This window comes from Propithecus coquereli, unplaced genomic scaffold (assembly GCF_000956105.1).
Source record: "Propithecus coquereli isolate 6110/MARCELLA unplaced genomic scaffold, Pcoq_1.0 Scaffold91, whole genome shotgun sequence".
In the NCBI taxonomy this organism is placed as follows: Eukaryota; Metazoa; Chordata; class Mammalia; order Primates; family Indriidae; genus Propithecus; species Propithecus coquereli.
The window spans coordinates 3,160,807-3,182,417 of NW_012155396.1; the positions used below are offsets into that span (position 1 = coordinate 3,160,807).

The 21,611-nt window shown below is 39.6% G+C and overlaps 1 protein-coding gene across 1 annotated transcript in view; it reads left to right on the forward strand.

The window, feature by feature from the left end:
- The window catches only part of SND1 (staphylococcal nuclease and tudor domain containing 1), a 436,282-nt gene that overhangs the window by 23,822 nt on the left and 390,849 nt on the right, over nucleotides 1-21,611 (forward strand). The window contains exons 2-4 of the mRNA XM_012664766.1: nucleotides 10,492-10,641; nucleotides 16,909-17,029; nucleotides 21,034-21,112. Coding sequence (XP_012520220.1) covers nucleotides 10,492-10,641; nucleotides 16,909-17,029; nucleotides 21,034-21,112 — 350 coding nt within the window. The remainder of the gene's footprint in view (nucleotides 1-10,491; nucleotides 10,642-16,908; nucleotides 17,030-21,033; nucleotides 21,113-21,611) is intronic.

Genomic DNA, 21,611 nt, shown 5'->3' on the forward strand with positions numbered 1-21,611 from the left:
AGAGAATAAAGAGCCCTGATCACTGCAGTAATTTTCCTTTACCTTTAATAGTCTGAATGCTTGACCCTAACCATTTAGTAGAGGGCAAAGAACTCTCTGTAGTGATGTTCTTTTTTATATTCTGGAGTCAGTTAATTTTTGGTTCTTCCTCTGGTAAGTTAACGCATGGCTGTTAACCACTTTGAAAAGTTTTCTTTTGACAGCTAGGGTGGATGTCTCTGAAATGCCCCTTCACATTTGTCTGCTATACATGGCTTCCTGAGTTCTCTCTTATTTTTGAGTAAATATGCCTTGATCTCCCAGACCCTTGGCAATGGCAGAGCTCAGCATGAGGTAGTGAGGACTTGGCTTTGCAGAAGACTATTTACCTAGAGATGGTCCTGATACTGGTTTCTAGGAGATTGAGTTAGTTCCTTCATGGTAGGGCTTTGATTGTGAACGTTAAGCTACAGGGTTAGTGGTGTTCTTTTATGTAAGTTACCAATATTTTGGCTCATGGTTCTCATATCATAGATGTAGTATTTGGGCTTTGTTAGAAAGTGTACTGGGAAAATCTGTGTTCTAGTCCTGATGCCATCATCTTACTGTGCCATAGTTTTCTTGTCTGTAAAAAGAGGATAAGTGCTTCCTGAGAGCATTGTTGTGAGGATGAAGAGGGGTGGCGAGTAGGGAAGGGAGACCAATGTTCCCTTAACATTTATTGAGTTACCTACTAGGTTTTAGGCACTGCCAGACATGTCATTTAATAGTCTAACAACCCAGAGAAGATAGTAGTATTATCCTCATTTATAGATGAGGGATTATTACAGTGTTCAGAATGGTTTTCACTTGAGTTTGTGTTCAAACTCGACTATCTAATTTCAGAGCTCATGGTTGTTTCCAGCTGGCCACACCCATAGCTGAGGCTATGATTGCCAAAACACTTTGTCAAGTATGAAGTTCATTACAAATTTAAGAGATGGTGTTTATTACCATTACCTCTGAGGACAGAGATTCTGACATAGACACTTAAATTGTTTTCCTAGACAATGGATATCTTCACTGATAAATCAGGGGAATTAGACTAGGTTATATATTAATTCTGGCTGAATTCAGTGGTGGTAGAATTTTTGTGAATTTGATATTTGCTTTTATACCCCTGGAGGAAATATCACATCTTTTTCTATTGTATATACTACTGTGATCTTACTTTAGAGCACAGTTTGAGCCATTTCTTTATAATAGCAAGTAATGTTGGCTATTATTTATTGTGTCTTTGGGCTCTGCTCTCTTGTTTAGGTTTCATAACAACTCTTAGGGATATTCTTATTTATTTAACTTGGAAAGTGATGAAACTGAGGCTAATGGAGCCAATTGAGTAACTTTCAAAAGTTGCCGCTGACATCAATTTGATTCTGAAACTAAATTCTTGTTGCCATATACTGCTGCTCCTTCTCTGATTATAAACACAAGCAGTTTGTGTAACTTGAAGTAGTCCAGAATTTATTTTTGCCATGTACTTGCTATTTAGACTACCATAAAACCAGTTTTCATCTCACTCCCTTGTCATAATGCTTTCTTTCAGAGGTTGGCAAACTTACTCTGTAAAGGGCCAGGTAATAAATATTGGCTTTGCCAGCCATATGGTCTCTGTCGCAACTACTCAATTCTGCCATTCTAGTGTGAAAGCAGCCATAGACGATACATAAATGAATGAGCTTGGCATGTTCCAATAAAACTTTATTTATGGACACAAATTTGAATTTCATACTCTTTTCTCATGTTACATAATATTCTTTTGATATTTTTCCAACTATTTCAAAATGTAAAAACCATTTTTAGCTCAGGGACTGTACAAAAACAGGCGGTAGGCTAGATTTGGCCAGCGGGCTGTCGTTTGCCAATCCTGCTTTTTGCAATTCTGAAGTTTTCTTGTGTCTTCTTTTTGGATATTCTTTTGTAATATTGGACTCTTAGTCTCTGCTTGCCTTGCAGATGGTAGTGTTTAATAAACGCTGGTTTGATTTGGGGCAGCCAGCTTAAGGAAGCTTTACTTGCTTAGTGATTTGGTCTCTGACACCTGCTCTTCTGGCACATATAAATGGAGATTTTAATTGGGAAAAAGATTTAATCAGTAGGTAACTTCAGATACCATTTTAACAGAGAAATAAGCTCCCAAATGCTTGTTTCTATATCGACCTAGTGGGATAGTAGGAATGGGAGACTTCAATTCTGGTCCTTCCAGCACTATCAGTACTTTATTGTTTTAGGCAAAGGTTACTTTACCTGTCTTGCTCTCAGGTTTTTTAGCTGTAAAAAAAAAAAAAAAAAGGGCCCAGATTAGATGTTCTTTTTATATCACCCCTCTCTGTATATGACTGTTACGGTTTTCCTGAGATTTCAACTGTCTATTTGCAAACCGAGTCCTGATTCATGGCACAGCTGGCTCAGGAGCAGCAGCTTGCGTTTGCATCTGCTGGGTCTGCTGGTGTATCCAGAGCCAGTGAAACGGCAATGCCGTGAGCCCCTCGGCTTCCACTTCATTGGCTTTGAATGTTGGGCTCTCTAATTTACGTTTGACTCTTGTTCTTGCCAGAAAAAGGAAAAAAAAAAAAACTGGCCACGTTGGTGAATATTCTGGGAAAGACCTCCCAGACCACACAGCTTATATTCTTTGGGGATTGCTTGCTTTGTCTAGATGACTTTTTAATTTTCAAGAGATGATTCTTCCTGTGGAGCAACAGCCCTGGCTGCCAGGAATCTTTTTCCTGGTATACTTTTGGATATTTTCCCCAATTGAGTTTCTCTTTAGTTACTTTTCCTTTTATTCATTTTCTTCAGATGTTTTTGCTTTATTAAAGTGGATCTAGTAGGACCAAACCTTGCCTCCCCTTTCTACAGCAGTTCCTTCCCCATTCTCTCATGGTATTTTCAGGTGTGGAAAATGCCTTGTCCAGAGGAGAGTTCCTGGCCTGCTTCTCCGCCACCCTGTTATAGAGCCCTGCACATGCAGCCTTTGGGTTGTGGTAGCCGAAAGCTTCCAGATGGCACTGTGGACCTTTCAGCTCGATGACTTTGCTGGTTCTCCTTTCTGTGTGTCATACAGAATATTTGTGTTGTTTCTGAGAAAAAGCTTATATTGTTTCTGGCCATTTTTATCCTTTTTAGAGCTTTATAGATTTCACTGAAGTTTTGTGTCCTTCCTGTGGCTTCCTACCTAGTTATTTCTAGAAGACTTAAAGGTTTACCCTACAGCCTCTTTTGTGATGAGTCACTATGCCTGACTTTTGGTTCTCAGTTAGCTGCTTTTTATCCTTTTTTAAAATTTTTGTTAATGTCGTTCAGCTAAGCATCTAATCCTCCTGCAAGAATGTGGAAATCTCTGTAGTGAAATATACATTTATGTCCCCATGTTTTTTACTTCCATACAGGGCCTTAGAACATTTTTTTTTTTTTGAGATATAATTCACATACCATAAAATTCACCCTTTTAAAGTATCTAATTCAATGGTTTTTACTGTATTCACACAACCACCACCACCACTAATTTCAGAACATTTTTTTTCACCTCAAAAGAAACCTGTACCCATTTGTAGTTACTCCCTATTCTCCCTCCCATCAGTTGCTGAGAATCACTATATTTTCTGTCTCTGTGGATTTGCCTATTCCAGACATGTCGTATAAATGGAATCATTCAATATGTGGTGTCTTGTGTCTGGCTTCTTTCACTTAGCATAATGTTTTCAAGGTTAACGCATGTTGTAGCATCAGTCAGTACTTAATTTCTTTTTGTTTCTGAATAATATTCATGTTGTATGGATATACCACATTTTATCCATTCATCAGTTGATAAACATTGGGGTTTTCTGTTTTTTGGATTGTTATGAACAATGTGGTAGTGAACATTTGTGTATAAGTTTTTGTGTGGGCATATGTTTTTATTTCTCTTGGGTCTATACCTAGGAGTGGAATGCTGGGTCATATAGTAACTCTATGTTTAACTTTTGAAGAACTGCCAGACTGTTTCTCAAAGCAGTTGCACCACGAGCAATGTGTGAGGGTTCCAATTACTCCACATCCTTGTCATCACTCACTATATTGTCTGTCTTACTGATTGTAGCCATCCTAGTGGTTTTGAAGTGGTATGTCATTGCGGTTTTGATTTGCATTTCCCTGGTGACTAATGATGATGAGCATCTTTTCATGTGCTTATTGGCCATTTGTATTTCTCTTTTGGGTACATGTCAATTCAACTCCTTTGCCCATTTTTAATTGGGTTGTCTTTTTGAGTTATAATAGTTCTTTAGGTACTAGATCCTTATCAGATATATGCTTTGCAAATTTTTTTAACACTTTCTTGATAGTGTCCATTGAAGCACAATGTTTTTAATTTTGATGAAGTCCAGTTTATATTTTTTTAGTTGCTTGTGTTTTTGGTGTCATATCTAAGAAACCACCATTTAATGCAAGGTCATGGAGATTTACATCTGTTTTCTTCAAAGACTTTTATAGTTTAACTCCTACATTTAGGTCTCTGAACCTTTTTTGGGTTATCTTTTGTATAAGGTGTGAAGTAGAGGTCCAACTTCATTCTTTTGCATATGGAGATCTAGCTATCCCAGCACTGTTTCTCCTTTGAATTATCTTGACATGCTTGTTGGAAATCAATTGGCCATAATTGTATGGATTTGTTTTGGACCTTTTGTCATATTCATTAGCAGGTGTCTGCCCTCATTCCTTATATTGGTTCTTCACATTGGCAGTATTACCATTACAATATACCTGTTATATATAACTTACTGGGTAGATGTGCCTGTTAAGTCAGTCCTTCTTGCAGGGCTGATAAGATGCCATTCTCAGGCCAAGATGCTTTTTGTTCTTGGGCTGGGAAAAAGTATTGGCTTTATTGACATATTTCTGTGCCATCACTTTTTTGCCCTAAGAATAGTATGGCTAGGTTTTTGTATAAGAAATTTTCTGTCTTCTTGTATTAGTGACTTGGGGGATAAAGAGTTAAACATACCAAATCATTAATCAGAATCTCGTGAAGGTTTAATGTGGTGTTCCTGTTGCTGGGCAACATTTTAGTGGCTGCCTATATAGTGTTTCACTGTAGGTAAATCTCCCAGTAAACCTATAAGTGGGTTTGAACAGTTTGAGTCCCCATTTTCCTTCTCATCTGCCTTGTTTCAGCTTTTGTAACCGTCTGGCTTGTGCCCTGAAGCCAGGTCCTTTGAATCACACCACGTCCCTCTGCAACCTTTATCAGCAGAGCTGAGAAATGTCTAATCCATAACCTCACTCAAACTGACTCATTGTGACAGCTGGTTTCACAAACATCCTGCTGTATCAGGTAGTCCTATGATCGTTCTTCTAGAATGTCATTTTATTAATATAATTGGATAAAGCAGTAGCCATTTGACTTCCTTTCTATGCTCTATAAATTAGCAATTAAGTATAATTATTGCATCCATGAAAGTTTGCAACATGAATCAGTACAGCTTTGGCAGACCGATTACCCGTGACAGTTTCTTCTGAATCTTAGTATTATTTGCCTGAAATGAAAATTCTGATAAACAATATATTTCACTTATATATGATGTTTATTGTTTGTCCATCTCACCCCACTAGAATGACAGCTCCCCAAGAGCAGAAGTTTATGTCTGTTTTGCTTCAATGCCTAGCACATAGTTGGCGCTCAGTAAGTTTGTATTAATTTAATAAGTGAATAAATGAATCAATTAATGAAGAAAATCATAAAAATAGTCCAATTTAGATGGAAAATCTTTCAGAGAGGAAAAATGACTTATTTTGGTGCCATATGAGATACAAGTTGTCTGACATATAGACTCTTGGCCTTTTTTGTATTTTACTTGGACATTTTAAGTATTTTTCCCCTAGAAGATACTTTTTCTTGGCTTTATCTAGTGGAGAACCTTAGATATGGAAAGGCCATTAAAATAGTTTTATTAAGGGAAAAACTTGAATAAAGACCATTGACAAGTAAGACAGGTGGGAGAGGTTTAACAGTGCTTAGAAGATGAAATGGAGATAGTGAAAAGGTGTAGTATGCTTTGAATGATTTCAGTTCCTATGAATAGTAGGAAGGAAACTAGTTCTTCCCTAAGAGAAACAGGTCTCTTCCTTCCATAATGGTCTACAGACACAGTCTTTTCCTACCTCACCACCAAGACAATGACCAAATGAGGGAAAGAGATTTTCAGATGAAAGATGGACATGCCAGTCCTGTCCTCCTGGAGGAATAGGAATAGCAATGCCTGCCACAATGAATCTATTCTTGTTGCTTAGGAGGTTGAACTGCTTGCATTTGTATACTCAGTAGTATAAAGCTGTAGAGCAACCTGTAAAGTAAAAATCATCTCTCTAGTATTAATGGAAGCATCAACTCTTGTCTGAACAGCACTTTTTTTTTTTTTTTATTGAAACAGAGTCTGGCTTGTTGCCCTGGCTAGAGTACTGTGGCGTCAGCCTAGCTCACAGCAACCTCAAACTCCTGGGCTCAAGCGATCCTCCTGCCTCAGCCTCCCAAATAGCTGGGACTACAGGCATGCGCCACCATGCCCGGCTAATTTTTTCTGTATATATATTTTTAGTTGTCCAGATCATTTCTTTCTATTTTTAGTAGAGACGGGGTCTTGCTCTTGCTCAGGCTGGTCTCGAACTCCTGACCTTGAGAAATCCACCCACCTCGGCCTCCCAGAGTACAGGTGTGAGCTACCGCGCCCGGCCTAAACAGCATTTTTTTTTTTTTTTTTTTGAGACAGAGTCTCACTCTGTTGCCCTGGCTAGAGTGAGTGCCATGGCGTTAGCCTAGCTCACAGCAACCTCAAACTCCTGGACTCAAGTGATCCTATTGCCTCAGCCTCCCGAGTAGCTGGGACTACAGGCACGCGCCACTATGCCTGGCTAATTTTTTCTATATATTTTTAGTTGTTCAGATAATTTCTTTCTATTTTTCTTAGTAGAGACAGGGTCTCGCTCTTGCTCAGGCTGGTCTCGAACTGCTGAGCTCAAACAATCTGCCCGCCTCGGCCTCCCAGAGTGCTAGGATTACAGGTGTGAGCCACCGCGCCCGGCCCTAAACAGCATTTTTGATGGACTAATGCAAAGAACTTCTGACAGCAGCCTTTAGAGTAGCATTCAGGGAGAGGGAGGGCGTATAAAGGAGTTTTGCACAGTTACTACCTACAGGTTGTTTGCCAGAGCCGTTAGTGGGACCAGGATAATAGTTGTGGACTCATTGCCCCCAGACATCTAGTTTACTATTATTAATTAGTAAGAGGAATTAGAAGCAATACTTTTCTGATACTTGAGGTGAAAAGGGGCTCTTCTCATCAGTCACCGTGTCCTTGAGCTTTTCAGTAGTGTTTGGCCGGCTTGAGAAACAAAGTTGGTTTCCTAGTCTGGATCAGTGCTTATGTATCAGAGTTTACTTTGGTCAACCAAGGTAAATAGGAATTTACTTGTAAATGGATCTTTGCTTTTCCAATTGGACTTTACCAAGAGGTCTCCTGGAATGCTTTATTACTTTTTGTGAAAACTTGACTAAAATTGAGGAGCTGGCACTGGAGACAGATGATCTGGTTTGTATGCTGTATGTAACTTGGCTGTCCTCAGACCCATTTGGAATCTGTGCTTGAATGATTTTAAGTGCAGGTATTTTACACTGTGCTATTCTTGCTGTGTGTTTTGTTTTTACCGTTTATGAGGAAGAATTGACTGTAAATGAGTCAGATCCAAGCTCTTTTCCTTTTCTCCTTGGCCATTCTCATTCAGGAACTTCAAGCATCCTCTACTCTAGTATATCTGCTCTTTTCTGGCTTGTTTTTATTTGAGAATTTATCTTTTTAGAATATCAGTTCCCTGGGATGATGGCCAGGGTATGGATCCTCAGGATAGGCTTTTAGCAAGGTTGTTTGGTTGGAAGTTTGAGGGTCTAATTGCTGATAACACTTGATCAGAAAAGATAAAAATGAAAAGCACGCCTTTTAACTGGATTAGGAAGACAGTCTTTTTGTGCATGTGTCATAGTATAGCCAGGGAGAAGTGATTTAGGCCAAGATCTGTTTGCTTAGGGTATTGGGGATAATTAGACATTAATTAGACCACTAGTTTTTAAAAATTGGAATGTGCATATTTGTTTGATAGAGTTTTCATAAAAAGCTAGAAGAGTAGATAAATGAATTGTGATAAATCCTACAACGGAATACTATACAGCTGTGAAAATGAGTAAACTATAGATTGAATATCCCTTATTGGAAATGCTTGAGACTTGAAATGTGTCCGATTTTGAATTTTTTCACATTTTGGAATATTTGCATTATACTTACCAGTTAAGCATCCCTAATTCAAAAATCCAAAATCTGAAATGCTGCAATGAGCATTTCCTTTGAGCCTCATGTCAGTGCTCAAAAAGTTTCAAATTTTGGAGGGTTTTGGATTTTCGGATTTGGGATGTTCAGCTTATATAGTGTTTCATATCAACATGGATGAGTTTCACCAAACTAGATGAGCAAAAGAAGCAAGTCATTGGTGGTCACATGCAGTAGACTTTATAAAGTTTAGAAATAGGAAAACCAAAACCACATTGTTTAGGGATGTGTACGTAGATGATGTACAGATGTACAGAACGAAAAGCAAGGGAGGGATTATCACCATGGTCGGGATAATGGTGGGGGCCTGGAGAAGGGGCCAGTTAGAGAGGGGCCCAGAGGGAATCCAGAGTACGGGCAGTGTTCTAGTTCTTAACTTGGGTGGTATTTACTTTCCTTCTTTAACTTGTACATACAGGTTTAAATGCACTTTTGTATTTATATTAATATTTCACAAATTAAAGTATTAGTTAAGATGGAGCGGTGAGGGAGAAATGTCAACCAAGTGGAAAGTGTATGTGTGTAAGTGACTTCCCTTTGTACTCCTTTTTCTGTTCCTTTGATTCAGCTTCCTTTACAGGGATCATTCCTTTACAGAGAACTCTATATCTTGTCTGAGCAGTGTTCTACATCGTCAGAACCCTCCAACCTTCTATCTACTAAAGCTTTCAGCAACTATTTCTTATTTCTTAGTTTTGTTTTTCATGTTGATTTGTTTTGTTTTGAGAGACAGGGTCTCACTGTTGCCCAGGCTGGAGTGCAGCAGCTATTTACAAGTGTGATCATAGTGCACTACAGCCTCGAATTCCGGGCCTCGAGTGATCCTCCCACCTTAGCCTCCTGAGTAGCTGGGTCTACAGGTGTATGTCACAGCGTCAGCCAGCTATTTCTTGTTTTGAAGTATGGAATTGAGTCTTTCAGGTCTAGTGAATCCAGTGCTTGAGGCCACCTCCCACAACCTGTTGGTTATATTGTGCCCTCTGAGCAAAGAATTTGAATATCATTGGGGTCATTTTTTCTGTAGGCCCCTTCTTCCCTTTTCTCACTTGAAATCCTCCTTTCTTCTCTCCTGTAAATATTTTAAAGTTAAATGCCTATGGGCTTCAGAGTTCGTCTTTACAGTTGCAAGTCGACACTATGCCTGGCACCTTTGGTTGGTGAGATGAAAGGAGCTACTACTCTTGGGAGCCTTAAGGTGCTTGTTAGAGTCTTCTGTTTTAATCTTATAGGGCATGGGTTTTCTAGATTACTTCTGTATCTCTCTCTTGGCCTCGACCATAAGAGCTGTCTACAAGGGAAGTATGAAGACTGGGCTCTGATTACTGCTTCCACGTTAGCCTTGGGCATGCTCAGTTCCTCTTGGGTGGTAGGTGGAATCTTCTTTCAACTTCCCCTTTTTTTTAAGCCTTCCATTGTTTGTTTCAATCCTAGAATGGAAAGTATGGCTGAAGATATTAACTTCTTTGGTTTTTTTAATTAAATTTTTTTTTTTAAAAGATAGGGTCTTGTTCTGTTGCCCAGGCTGGAGTTTAGGGGCACAATCGTAGTTTACTAAAGCGTCGAATTCCTAGGTTTAACTGATCCTTCCACCTCAGTCTCCTGAGTAGTTGGGACTACAGACTTGCACCACCATTCCTGGCTAATTAAAAAAAAAAATTGCTTTTTTGGGGAGATGAGGTCTCGCTATGTTGCCCAGGCTGGTCTCAAATTCTTGGCTTCCCAAAGTGCTGGGGTTATAGGCATGAGCCACCACACCTGGCCTGAGATACTAACTTTTTAATAATTGAAAAGAACACAAGTAGTGGTGCTTGCTGGGGTGAAATTACAAAGGTCGTTAATCTCCATGTCTCACATGCCTTTTCGCCTCAGTCTCTTTATTTTATGACTTTTCTGTTGTTTAATTCCTACTTGTATTTCTGGGACTATCATTTCAGAATCTGACCTAAAGCTTAATGTAGGCATTTCACTTACAAAATTAAAAACGATCCTATTCATTCAGTCATTCAAATATTTGAGTGCCTGTGATGTCGTTCTAGATGTTGGGGATACAATAGTAGACAACCTACATTATGGTGATATTACCTGTAGACCACTAATTTTCTCATTTCTCCCCACTTAGGTACTCTCAGGGTGTGCCATCATTGTCCGAGGGCAGCCTCGTGGTGGGCCTCCTCCTGAGCGGCAGATTAACCTCAGCAACATTCGAGCTGGAAATCTTGCCCGCCGGGCAGCTGCCACACAACCTGATGCAAAAGATACCCCCGATGAGGTATGTGCTTCCTGAGGCTGTAGACCTAGGTGACAGCCCACTCTCTTCCTTCACTGATGCAATTTTGATGTACTCTTTTTCTGTGTATTCTGAGTATTTTTTTTTAATTTTTTTATTTAAGGGTATTGTGAGGGTACAAACATTATGGTTACACTTTATGTCTTTGCCTCACCCAAGTGCGAGTTAAAGGCATGCCCTTCCCCCCTACAGTGCTCCCCGTGTCCCTTAGTTGCGGATTTACCCCCCACCCCATTTTGAGTATTTTTGCATCATAGGACTGATGATTCTGGATATCCCCGCAGTGGCTTCCATCTGTTGTTTGTACATTTACTACCTTTATAGCAGCAGTTGCGGTCTTGGGGATTTTTCTCATACCCTTTCCCGTAGGCTTAGGTTGTCATGTTTTTACTGCTCCATGTCTTGGAATATGTTAGGAACAATTTCCTCAGTAGTCTTAGCCATTTGAATTCACCATTGGTTATGGCAGAGCTCTTTTATTGATTTATTTTTGAATTCTTTATTCATTCACATTGCTCAAAATTCAGAAGGATATATAGTGAAAATTCCATTAAACAGTACTTCTCCCAGAGATAGCCGATGTTACTAGGGTCTTGTATTTCCAAGAGCAGACACTTACAATAAGCAGACACTTTGATTTTTATAAATGGTAGCGTACTATAAATGTTAGGTCCATACTGATTGTAGATCCTTAATCTGGGATCCATGTAGCTCTAAAGGCATCTGTGAACCCCAAGAAATTGCAAAATTTTGTGTAAACCTGAATTTTTTAGAGAAGGAGTTTTTATCAGTTTCTTAAGACAACTTGTGGTTCATGAGTAGTTCAGAACCATTGTGTTATGTTGAATTGAGAAACTGAGCTTGTTTCCCACCATTTCTCCATCCTCCCCACCGCCCCCGGGCCACCTTGCCTTCATTGTGGTCTGCCTTCGACCTTTTTAAGCAGCTGCTATGAGTCCAGCTTGGCATTGTTAGTCTTCTTGGCTCCTGGGGCTCCTCTACAATCGGAAACATCGGTGCTTGGCTCTCCCTTAGTAGCACTTTGGCTATCAGAAATGAGGTTTCTGGATTGTAATTATTTGTCCTCTACCCCAACTTAGTGACATTGGGCAGGTTGGTACCCCAGCTTTCCTATGCTATGCCCTGTCAAGGAGGTGAAGAAAAGGCAAGAGTTCATGGGGGTCTTGTATTTACGGAAAGCATTTAGTTTTTTCATCTATGATAAAGGACATTTTGTTGGAATTAGGAAGATAGTTAAACAGTGTTATAGATAGTAGAGATAGAGAAAAATCACCCACAATTCTGCTACCAACAGTAATCAGATTAAATAGATTAAAATAAGTTTAAATAGATTAAAATCAGTTCTTTTTCATTGATCCTCCATTAGTGACCACAGGTATTAGGAATAATAGTGTATACCTCACGGTTATTTAATGAGGATTAAACAAGATAACATGAAGTACTTAGAGCATGTTTATGAAGTACTTAATAAATGTTAGTTGTGGTAGTCACTACTACTTGTTAGTTTCTCTTACTACAGATAGATATTCCTAGTACTGTTAGACCAAGCACCGAAGATTAAATCTCTTTCAGCATTTTTCAAATTTTGGGTGCTAATCAAATGGGTGAATCAACATTTTGAATAGTTCTTTTCCTTTCAGTTGTGTGTATAACAGCTTGACTGTTTCTGAGAGAAGAGTCTTGACTTTTCTTGGAGCTGATCAAGCTCCAAGTTCATTTCCCTAGATGGAAGAAGTAGTGGAGCCTCTAAGAAAGAGGGGTTGGATTTTAATTTCCTGTTTCATGGATGAGAATTTTCGGCAGAGAAACACAAGGCCAGTTGGAACTTATTCTAAAATCTCACAACTGTATCCCATGTAACAGGACAATAAAATTTTACCAGAACTACCCTAGGTGAGCAGATACTATGTAGTCTGATCCCAGCATTATATATTTAGCTTCATATAATTATGCAGTCTGGTGCTTTTTGTCTCTTCCAGAGCAACTCAGTTTCTCTTAGTAACTCTTCAAAGATCCTTGTGAGATGATATATTTGATAGCTGGAGATTTCATCCTTTCCTAGCCCACAGTCATTATTTCTCCTTTCTAATAATCCGAGCTCTCCTTGCCCTGCTGTGATCTGATTTTCCTCCTACCATACCCTGAAAGCTGCTCTGATGCAAGTTACCAGTGATGCCAACTGATCCCAAAACCTGATTTCGACACCCACCTCCCCACTCCCCAGCGCCCCATGCCAGCATCCAGGCCTTTATCAATATCAAGACCTAGAGATTCTACCTCCTCAAAACCTCTCTTATCCATCCTTGACATTTCATTCATACTGCTATTGTTCTTTGTTCAACTCTGATAGGGTACTTGGAACGTTGAAATAATAGTCTCTTTGCCTTCATTCCCCTCCTTCTATTCCTTTCTCCATATGCTCCCAAATCTTTTTGAAACATAATTTCATTTATTCCCTTGCTCAGTGTTATTCCCAGACTCTAAAGTGATTCCTCATTACCTCTGTGACAAATCTAAATGCCTTAGCCTGAGATACAAGCCCATTTGTGATTTGAGTTTTAGACTTCTCTTACTGAACCCTCTCTGAGTTGCTAAGCCCCAACCATGCTGAAGTACTTAGGTCTTCTCACAGGCTGCTTGAGTCCTGCCTCCTCATGCTGCTCCCTCTGTCAGGAGTTCCTTCCCCACCTTGTGTGGCCTGGTACATACTGACTGTCTTTTAAGATTCAACCATTTGAGAAGTCACACCTGACATTTCCTTTCATTATTCCATCTTTGTATTGTCATAGCATTCACACCATTTCATTCCGTGTTTATGTGTCTTTTGCTACTAAACTGTAAGCTCTTCAAAGGGATAGACCCTTTCTCTCCCTGGTCAATACCTGACACAGTGCAGGTATACAGTGAATAATGAGGAAAAGAACCTGTGTGTCTCCTTTTTGGGGGAGTGTCCGTGGATTGTACAGTGTGGCACTACCCTTCTCTCTGGCTTTCCATTGCTTAGAGCATGTTGTCTAGTTTTTTTACATTCAAGAAGAATCAAGGACATTATTGTTCATTTGCTTCGCTTTGTATCACTGTCCCAAATATCACATTTGATTATTCTATGTTTTCCCTGATGATATCTTCTTTCAAAGAAACTTAGATCTCTCCTAAGTCCTGTGGCAATGAAAGAAGCTCCACTGTATGTCCCCAGCCGCCCCTGCCCTGCTCCAGGCTAATCCCCAGTGTTGCCTAGCTACTCTAGGCAGCCTAGATACTGCATTGATGGGCACTGTGGGAATTATATATTTATTTCTCACAGATTTATTGAGCTCCTGCTGTGTGTAAAGCTGTATATTGGTTTCATGACGAATATAGTAATGAATGTCATAGTCTTGTGTTGATTGGAGCTTTTGAGGATTAGGGTGGTGGAGGAGAGATGGCAGAGCAGGATTATCAGTTATGGTTCCAGATAGTACAGTGGGACGGTCAGAAGAGGATGGACAAGAAGTATTGAGCAATTGGGCCACGCATAAGAATAACTAGTTTTAAGGTTTTATATTGTTCTGGGGTTTAATCTTGTCCCAGTAGTATTAGGAGTCTACCTGATCAAAGAGAAGATTGGAATTAAAAGTTCTATTTCATTGTGGTAGACATCACAACCTTGCTTGGGTCCTGGAGTGCAGAGTGAGCTACCAGATTGCCTGCTGTGTTTGGCTTTCTAAAGGAAACAGGTATTTGAGTCTCAACTACTTAAAGGCCACTTGCTTCTTAGATGGAGTTCTGGGATATCATTTGAACAGACAACAATTATTCTTCCTATTAGACCATTCTGACCCTTTTTTGATAAATGCTTTGAGCAAAATTCACTATACCCGAATCTTAAGAGTTGTTCTGGGAGATTGTGTTGGGATAGATGTCTCCATCAGATAGCCTTCTGCCTGGCTGTCCTCTGTGTGGACACATGGATAATACTGGCCTCACTTCCCCAAAAATTCTCTCCCAGAGTGCTCTCTAGCCCTTGTGAAGAGTGATGTGGTCAATTACTTTCCTGCATATCTCTTGGAGTCTCCTGGTTGCCTGTCTTAGCTGATATCTTGTACAGTTGCTGAATTTGCTCAACCCTGGATGAAGCACAACTTGAGAAGGCTGGTTTAGGAAAGAAAAATTAGAGAAACTAGATTATTTTTTAAATAAGTTTAGGTATATGTCCTTTTCAAGACTTCCAGTATGGCTTCTTCTTAATTGAACAGTGACTAACTAGCTGTAAACATGAGGTCCTAAGAGGAGGATGTTCCTTGAGTAAGCATTAAAAGGTTTTAGAGACGTTCTGCCTGGTTGGTAGCCATTGGAGGTTTCCCCACAAGAGGCTAGATATTTCCTTTCCAGTTTGGTGAACTGACCCTTGATAAGTGAGTGAGTGTTCACCAAAGTCTTGGTTTCCTTTAGGAGCACTTGTTTTGTCAGAGCTTTTCTAAGTATTAAGGAAAGCTGTTTATTACTGAATTTTAAATATTAGTATGGTATTCAGGACTAAATCTTAAATATATTTATAGCTGGGGATGTTCTTAGAGTAAGTTGATCACTAAGGTTATAAAAATGTGGGAGGTTATGTCCAATACTGTTTCTGTGATGTGTTTAATAATTGAGATGATTTATCAACAATCACACTTTTTGAGAGTAGTCAAGGTAGAAATGGGACATAAAAATAAAATAAACTCAATATTGCCATTGAGTGAAGTGCTCCTTTGCTTGTTGGTACTTTGAGGAGAGAGCATCAGGTTAGTGAGGATATGCTTGTTTTTGTGTCTTTGAAAGCCCTTCCTCAGGATCAGCTCATCCTAGAACCATTCATGATTGATGTTATGTGACAATACTGTTTTTATGAATACCAGTCCAACGGATTGGTGAACTTGCCATCTTTTGATTGGCTTCTGGTTTCTGGGAAGTCATATGGATGCTTTTCTCCTAGAAAAGCTTGTCGGATGACTCCATGGAATAATCTTTGTGGACTGAAGAGGTTAGAAGCTTCCTTTTAGGCCACCAATCTACTGCTTTGCCTTTACTATGTGTAGCCTGAGTTCTTTGGTTTCAGGAGATTATAATAGACAATATATGCATACTTAATACCACTTGCCCCTTTTATACTTTACATTTTTTTGGCACATAAGCTCCTACTGATCATATACTCCTTGAAATCTTACACCATCCCTCCTCACTTCTGTTCTAAAGTAACTTGGGATGCTGAACTAGGCCCACACCATAAACTCAAATGCCAGTGGCCACTATGACAGGGCTGCTTCCAAGGAGACATCTCCCTTTGTCTAAACCATCCTAGGAATGATGGGATGGGGATGAGGCAAAATCACCCATTTGCACATTATCTTGAGATGACATGAGGACTCTGCTTCCTATTATGTGGATGTCTGGCTCACCCCGTGTCTTTGTCTTAAATGGGTAAGAGAGAAGAATTGCCACTGTCAAGGTGATCCTTTATCAGGGTCTATTACTGGTGTCCTCCCCAGGAGTCTGGGACCTATAAAAGCTTCAGACTAGAGCAGAAGTAGAAGAGAAGACATTTTGGGGAATGTCATCTAAACTGTTGATGATCTTTGAAAAGGGGATGGAAATGACACAAACAAGGCTCTTACTTGAGCAGCAGATTCACCCTAAAATAATAATAGCAGTAGAACCTTGTCTCTCCTCCAGCAGTGCCTTGAACTGTTTTCAGGATAGTTTAATTGTCAGTGAAAGTGCTTTTGTAAACTGGAGAGAGGTGAACAAATGGAGGTGGTTGTCATTATTTATGACTTCCCTCTGCCTAGGTGGGTTCCTGGGGCCTGGACTTCCATTTCAGCGAGTGGGTTGATACATATACAGCATTTAGAGCAGTGGCTGGCACATAGTAAGTGTTACAAAAGTGTTGGCAAATGTTATTCACAAAGTAAGCTATAACTCTGAACAGACAGTGATGGGGAAGAAGTGCTGCTGCCAGTGTCTGGGAACTCTCAGGCCTGTCGTTAGGGTCTGTGCTAGTTAAACCCACCACTGGACCCTCCTTTTTTATGAGCCCCTTAAGTGTGCTATCTGTGTTGTATGCATTTCATTTTTATATTCTCAGGGCCCAGCATAGGGCCAGGATGTGGTAGGTACTCAGACATTCATTGAAGGAATGAAGTTGCTTGAATGCTGATTGGGGTCTGGAGCTAGGCAGTTCTCCTGTGACACATTTGTTTTGTTTTTCAGCCCTGGGCATTTCCTGCTCGAGAGTTCCTTCGCAAGAAGCTGATTGGGAAAGAAGTCTGTTTCACGATAGAAAACAGGACTCCCCAGGGGCGAGAGTATGGCATGATCTACCTTGGAAAAGGTGAGCTGCAAGGAAGAGAAGACTCATTTCTCTCTGAGTCTCAAGTTCCTCTAAAGATCAGTTTTCATGTGGTGAAAGGCCAGCGTGGGTGCTGGTGGAGGTAGGTCTAGGACAGTTGGCAGAAGGTGTAATTGGAAATGCTTTGGGTACTGGGCACAAGGCACATAGGTGCAGAGGAACACCCTCTATATTCCTGCTCCTTGTTTACTCCTTTGCCTGATTTCTTGGCTTAGTTTAGGTGTATGTAGTACAGAGCTGCATTCTTCCTTGTATTTAGGCCATCAGCTCGTGGAACTCAGTGGCTCTGTGCTTCTAGGTCAGAGTGCTAATTGAATTCCTATAGATTCCCTATTACATCTTCTATTTCCTTTATCTATCTTGTGGCTTCTCCTTTCCTCTTGGGGACTCTCTCTAGGAAAGGAAGATTTGTTTAGGGCCTATGGTTTTTTGCAGGCTACATGTTTTGTAATGGAATGGAAGGAACACAGATGTTGGAGTTGTGTGGATATGCATTGGAATTCTGACTTCCTACCATGTACCCTTAGCCCTTCCCTTCTCTGTGCCCTAGTTTCTTCATTCGTAAGTTATTGAGAGAGTTTAAAGAGATAGTATATGTAAAGCACCTAGCTCTGACGCAGAGTATGTACTCAATAAATACATTTATGTGTGTACACACATATACTTATTGTTTATCTGGGCCACATGGCTCATGGGTTATTAGGTGTTTTTGGTCTCCTTTTGAATTAGGTAGAAGGAAAATAAGACTGAGCAATGGAGTTTGAACAAAAATAGGACATTGAAAGAATTGGTAGGTTGTTCTCCAAAAAGCATCCAGATGAATGTGAATAGTCACGTTCATTGAATTATTTGGGGAGCAGATTTTTTAAAAGGTTTCCTGTGATTCTTTGATTTAAAAAAACCTTCCTGATAGCTCATATAACTGAGCTGCTTTAGGTTAATCTACTTGGCTTGGGTAGTCAGTGCTAGTGGTAAGTAAGCAGGGTAGAATGGCAATGCAAACGATATTCTGTTAAGATTTTGATTTTAATTGTAGAGGTGTTAGAAAAGTAAGTTGGGCATGAACTTGCAGGTGTTTTGTCCAATTTCCCACCTAGTAGAGAAACACCTTTTTTAGCCTCCCAGAAAATGACTGCTTCTTGATTGAATGGGAAATTCTAGAAATAAAAGGAATCTTTTCAAAAAGAGAAATAAGTAAATAAATAAATTTGCTCTTTGCCCTTAATTCTAATAATATAGAAGGAAATCACACACTGAAGGATTATTGTTGAATGGTTATTGGTTAGAAAGAACGTAAGACAAAATGAAGTACACTATCTTCAAAATGCAGTTGTTTAAGGATTTCATTACCTAAAAAGTTTCAGTTCTGTAATAGCTGGTCAGTCTTCTATTACCCTGCAAGGACCTCACTGGACCATGGATCATTGCCGGCTAGGAGACCACCTCTAAGAGTTCATTTTAATAACCTTGGTTATGTTAAGAGAAGCTGACATTTTAAATTATCTTTAAAGTTGTTTTTAAAAAGTTTGTTTTTTTAAACTGACCCAAATTACCAGCTGGATATAATATAGTACACTAACACACTAGTGTTTAGAATAAAACCTGGCACACAGTAGGTGATCAGTAACTATGTACTGAAGGAAAGTGATTGAAATTACCTATATCTTTCAGTTTTAAACGTAGAGAAATGGTTTAATGTTTAGTATTTTCACTCAGGTATTTTAACCAATTCTTAATGCCAATTCTAATGAAAGAAAACAGTGGCTTAGATAATTATTACTTATTTTTTTATTCTATTTCATTGCTAATCACTCTTTTTATGATAGGGAAGAGTGGTAGAATTTGAGAATTTGTGGTTATCCTAGAACTTATTAAAAAAGAAATGATTAGTCTTCTGACTAACCTTCTGACCCACCTGCTCTGAATACTATCTCCAAATGTGACTTGATCAAATTCATAATTTTGTAAGTAATAAGCAGGAAGGAGATCCTTGGCCTATAAATTCTTGTCTCACTATCCTATCCATCATATTTGGTTGCCTCCTTTGAGGGTTCAGCCTAGGGAGATGCATTTTTTTCTGCTTTTTGCAGGAACATTCAGAACTCACTCTCTAGAAATGGGCCATTTCAGAGGGCTCTGTGGCAAGAAAATGTCTGAGAGCTAGTAGGTGTACTGTTGATTGGCTGGTTTTATGGTCACTCACCTTGTTTGTACCTGGGCTTTTATTTTATTTTATTTATTTTATTTTTAAAAAGGGAGGTTATGAGGAGGGGTATTCAGTTGCCTTGTTTGTTTTTGTTGAGACAAGAGTCTCACTTTGTCGCCCTGGGTAGGGTGTGCAGTGGCATCATTGTAGCTCACTGCAACCTCCAACTCCTGGACTGAAGGGATCTTCCTGCCTCAGCCTCCTGGGTAGCTGGGACAACAGATGCATGCTGCAATGCCTGGCTGGGTTTTTTGTTTTTTTTTTTTTTCTTTCTTTTTGGTAGAGACGGGATCTCACACTTGCTCAGGCTAGTCTCGAACTCCTGAGCTCAAGCAATCCTCCCATCCTCCTAGAGTGTTAGAGTTATAGCCATGAGCCATCATGCTCAGCCTGTACCAGTGCTTTATTTTTCACCCCTGACCCTCTGAACTTTTCCCTTAATTGTTGAATTTTTCCTTTAGACTTCTACTCTTTGGTGTTTCTATTGCTTTGAAAGAACCAATGTAAAATTTACCATTGTGTTTATGTCTGGCCTCAGCAGTAATCTCAGTGGAAAGGATTGGATGAGCCATACTTAGCCTCAGAACCTGAGCATTTTTTTAAATAAATATCATTCATCTCAACTTTTCTTGGTAGGAAAAAAGGCTTACAATTTATCTCTGCAGAAATTTGGGCATCTTAATGGCGAGGCATTTAGGTTGGGCTTGGGGGTGGTGTGTGTACTTGTTACTGTTTCCAGAAGTCAATACGTAGTGTACAGATATAAATCTTATAGAATTTTATTCTGTGTTGATATTACTTATCGGTTAGACTGCTGTGTTTCAGTGTATCTAGGATCTTGTTCTCTGCCATATTAAAGATTTTTACGTGATGATTCCCTCATAGATGTCTTCCTTTATGGTTTTAGCTGACAAGCAGAGATTTAAGAGGAAACCCTGAGCCTAAAAGCTTTTTCAATAGCATGGAAATGCAATTAATGTTTTAAGTGCCTAGGTAGAACCTAATCAGGTTGGGTTTTATGTTTAACTTCATCTTTCTTGCCAGTTCTGATGGTTGCTGTGTGAGGGAGCAGAAATCTAGCCAGTGTTCTCTCAGTATCTTTGTGAGAACAAGAGAAAGTCATTGTCAAATAATGTAGCTTGTCTTGGTGTCTTCTTGGAGCAGAGAATAGGAGAGGAATTTGACTTTCTGTTATAAAGTATGATAGACAATCCTAAATGAATCTCTGATTTTATAGGGTGAAGAGACTCACTTTTCCTAATTCTTGCCGTGTGCTTGAAACTGTGCTTGGTAATTTATATACATTATTATTTAATTTCCATAAGAACCCATCAAGGCACGAGCTCTCCCAACTTTAGAGATGAGTAAATTAAGATGGTAAGAGAGCATGTCTAAGCTATTAAGTGGCAGAATTTGTGTTCAGCTCCAGGTCTCTACTTCTTCAGTCACTGCTTTATACTTTCCTGAGCTGCCAGCTGCATGTGTCTTGCTTTCTTGTCAGTCTCCCGTGGTTCCTGAGATTGCCTTTGGCCTGGAAGATACACTGGAAAATAAAAACAAAGTCCTAAGAAGAAGATTGATAGACCTTTGGGTCCTAGAGACTAGACATATTGGTAGAAGAGGTTTTCTGAAAAACCCAGTGCTGTGTCGCTGCCTTGTCCACTTCTCTGGCAGCATTATTCTCCTTGAAGAGCTAAGTGTGAAAGTGGTCCCATCTGAGCTCTGTTTCTATTGGAGGCAGGTTTGAATCTTGTTTTTAAATTCCTTTTTTCTTCCTTAGATACCAATGGGGAAAACATTGCAGAGTCACTGGTTGCAGAGGGCTTAGCCACCCGAAGAGAAGGCATGAGAGCTAATAAGTGAGTATTCATTACCCTTCTGTCCCTCCAACTTCCTTGAGATGTCAAGGATGGTTGGGTAGTCAACTGTAAATTGGCTTTTCTGCATTTTCATTCTTGCCCCCTGACATAAAATGGTTAATTTCAGATGCTTTCATGGCTTCTAGGACATTCTTGCCCAGGTATGACAAGGTCATTCAGAATTCATTAATGGTGTTTGACATGTGTAGCTCCTTTAACAACAGGCTTTGAGAATAGGCAATTCTACTCATATTCATAAGAGTCAACAGGTTTTAGATCATAGATATGCAGCTCCAGAGTATTTATCCATCCATTCATCCCCAAATATTTATTGAGCACTTACTATGTTCCAGGCTGTGTTCTAGGCACTGAGAATATAGCAATGAACAGACTTAGCCTCTGCTAACATTTTAATGGGGAGGCAGACAATAAATCAATAAACAGACACACAATATTATATCAAGTGTAAAGAATAAGTGCAGTGAAAATTAAATGGGTA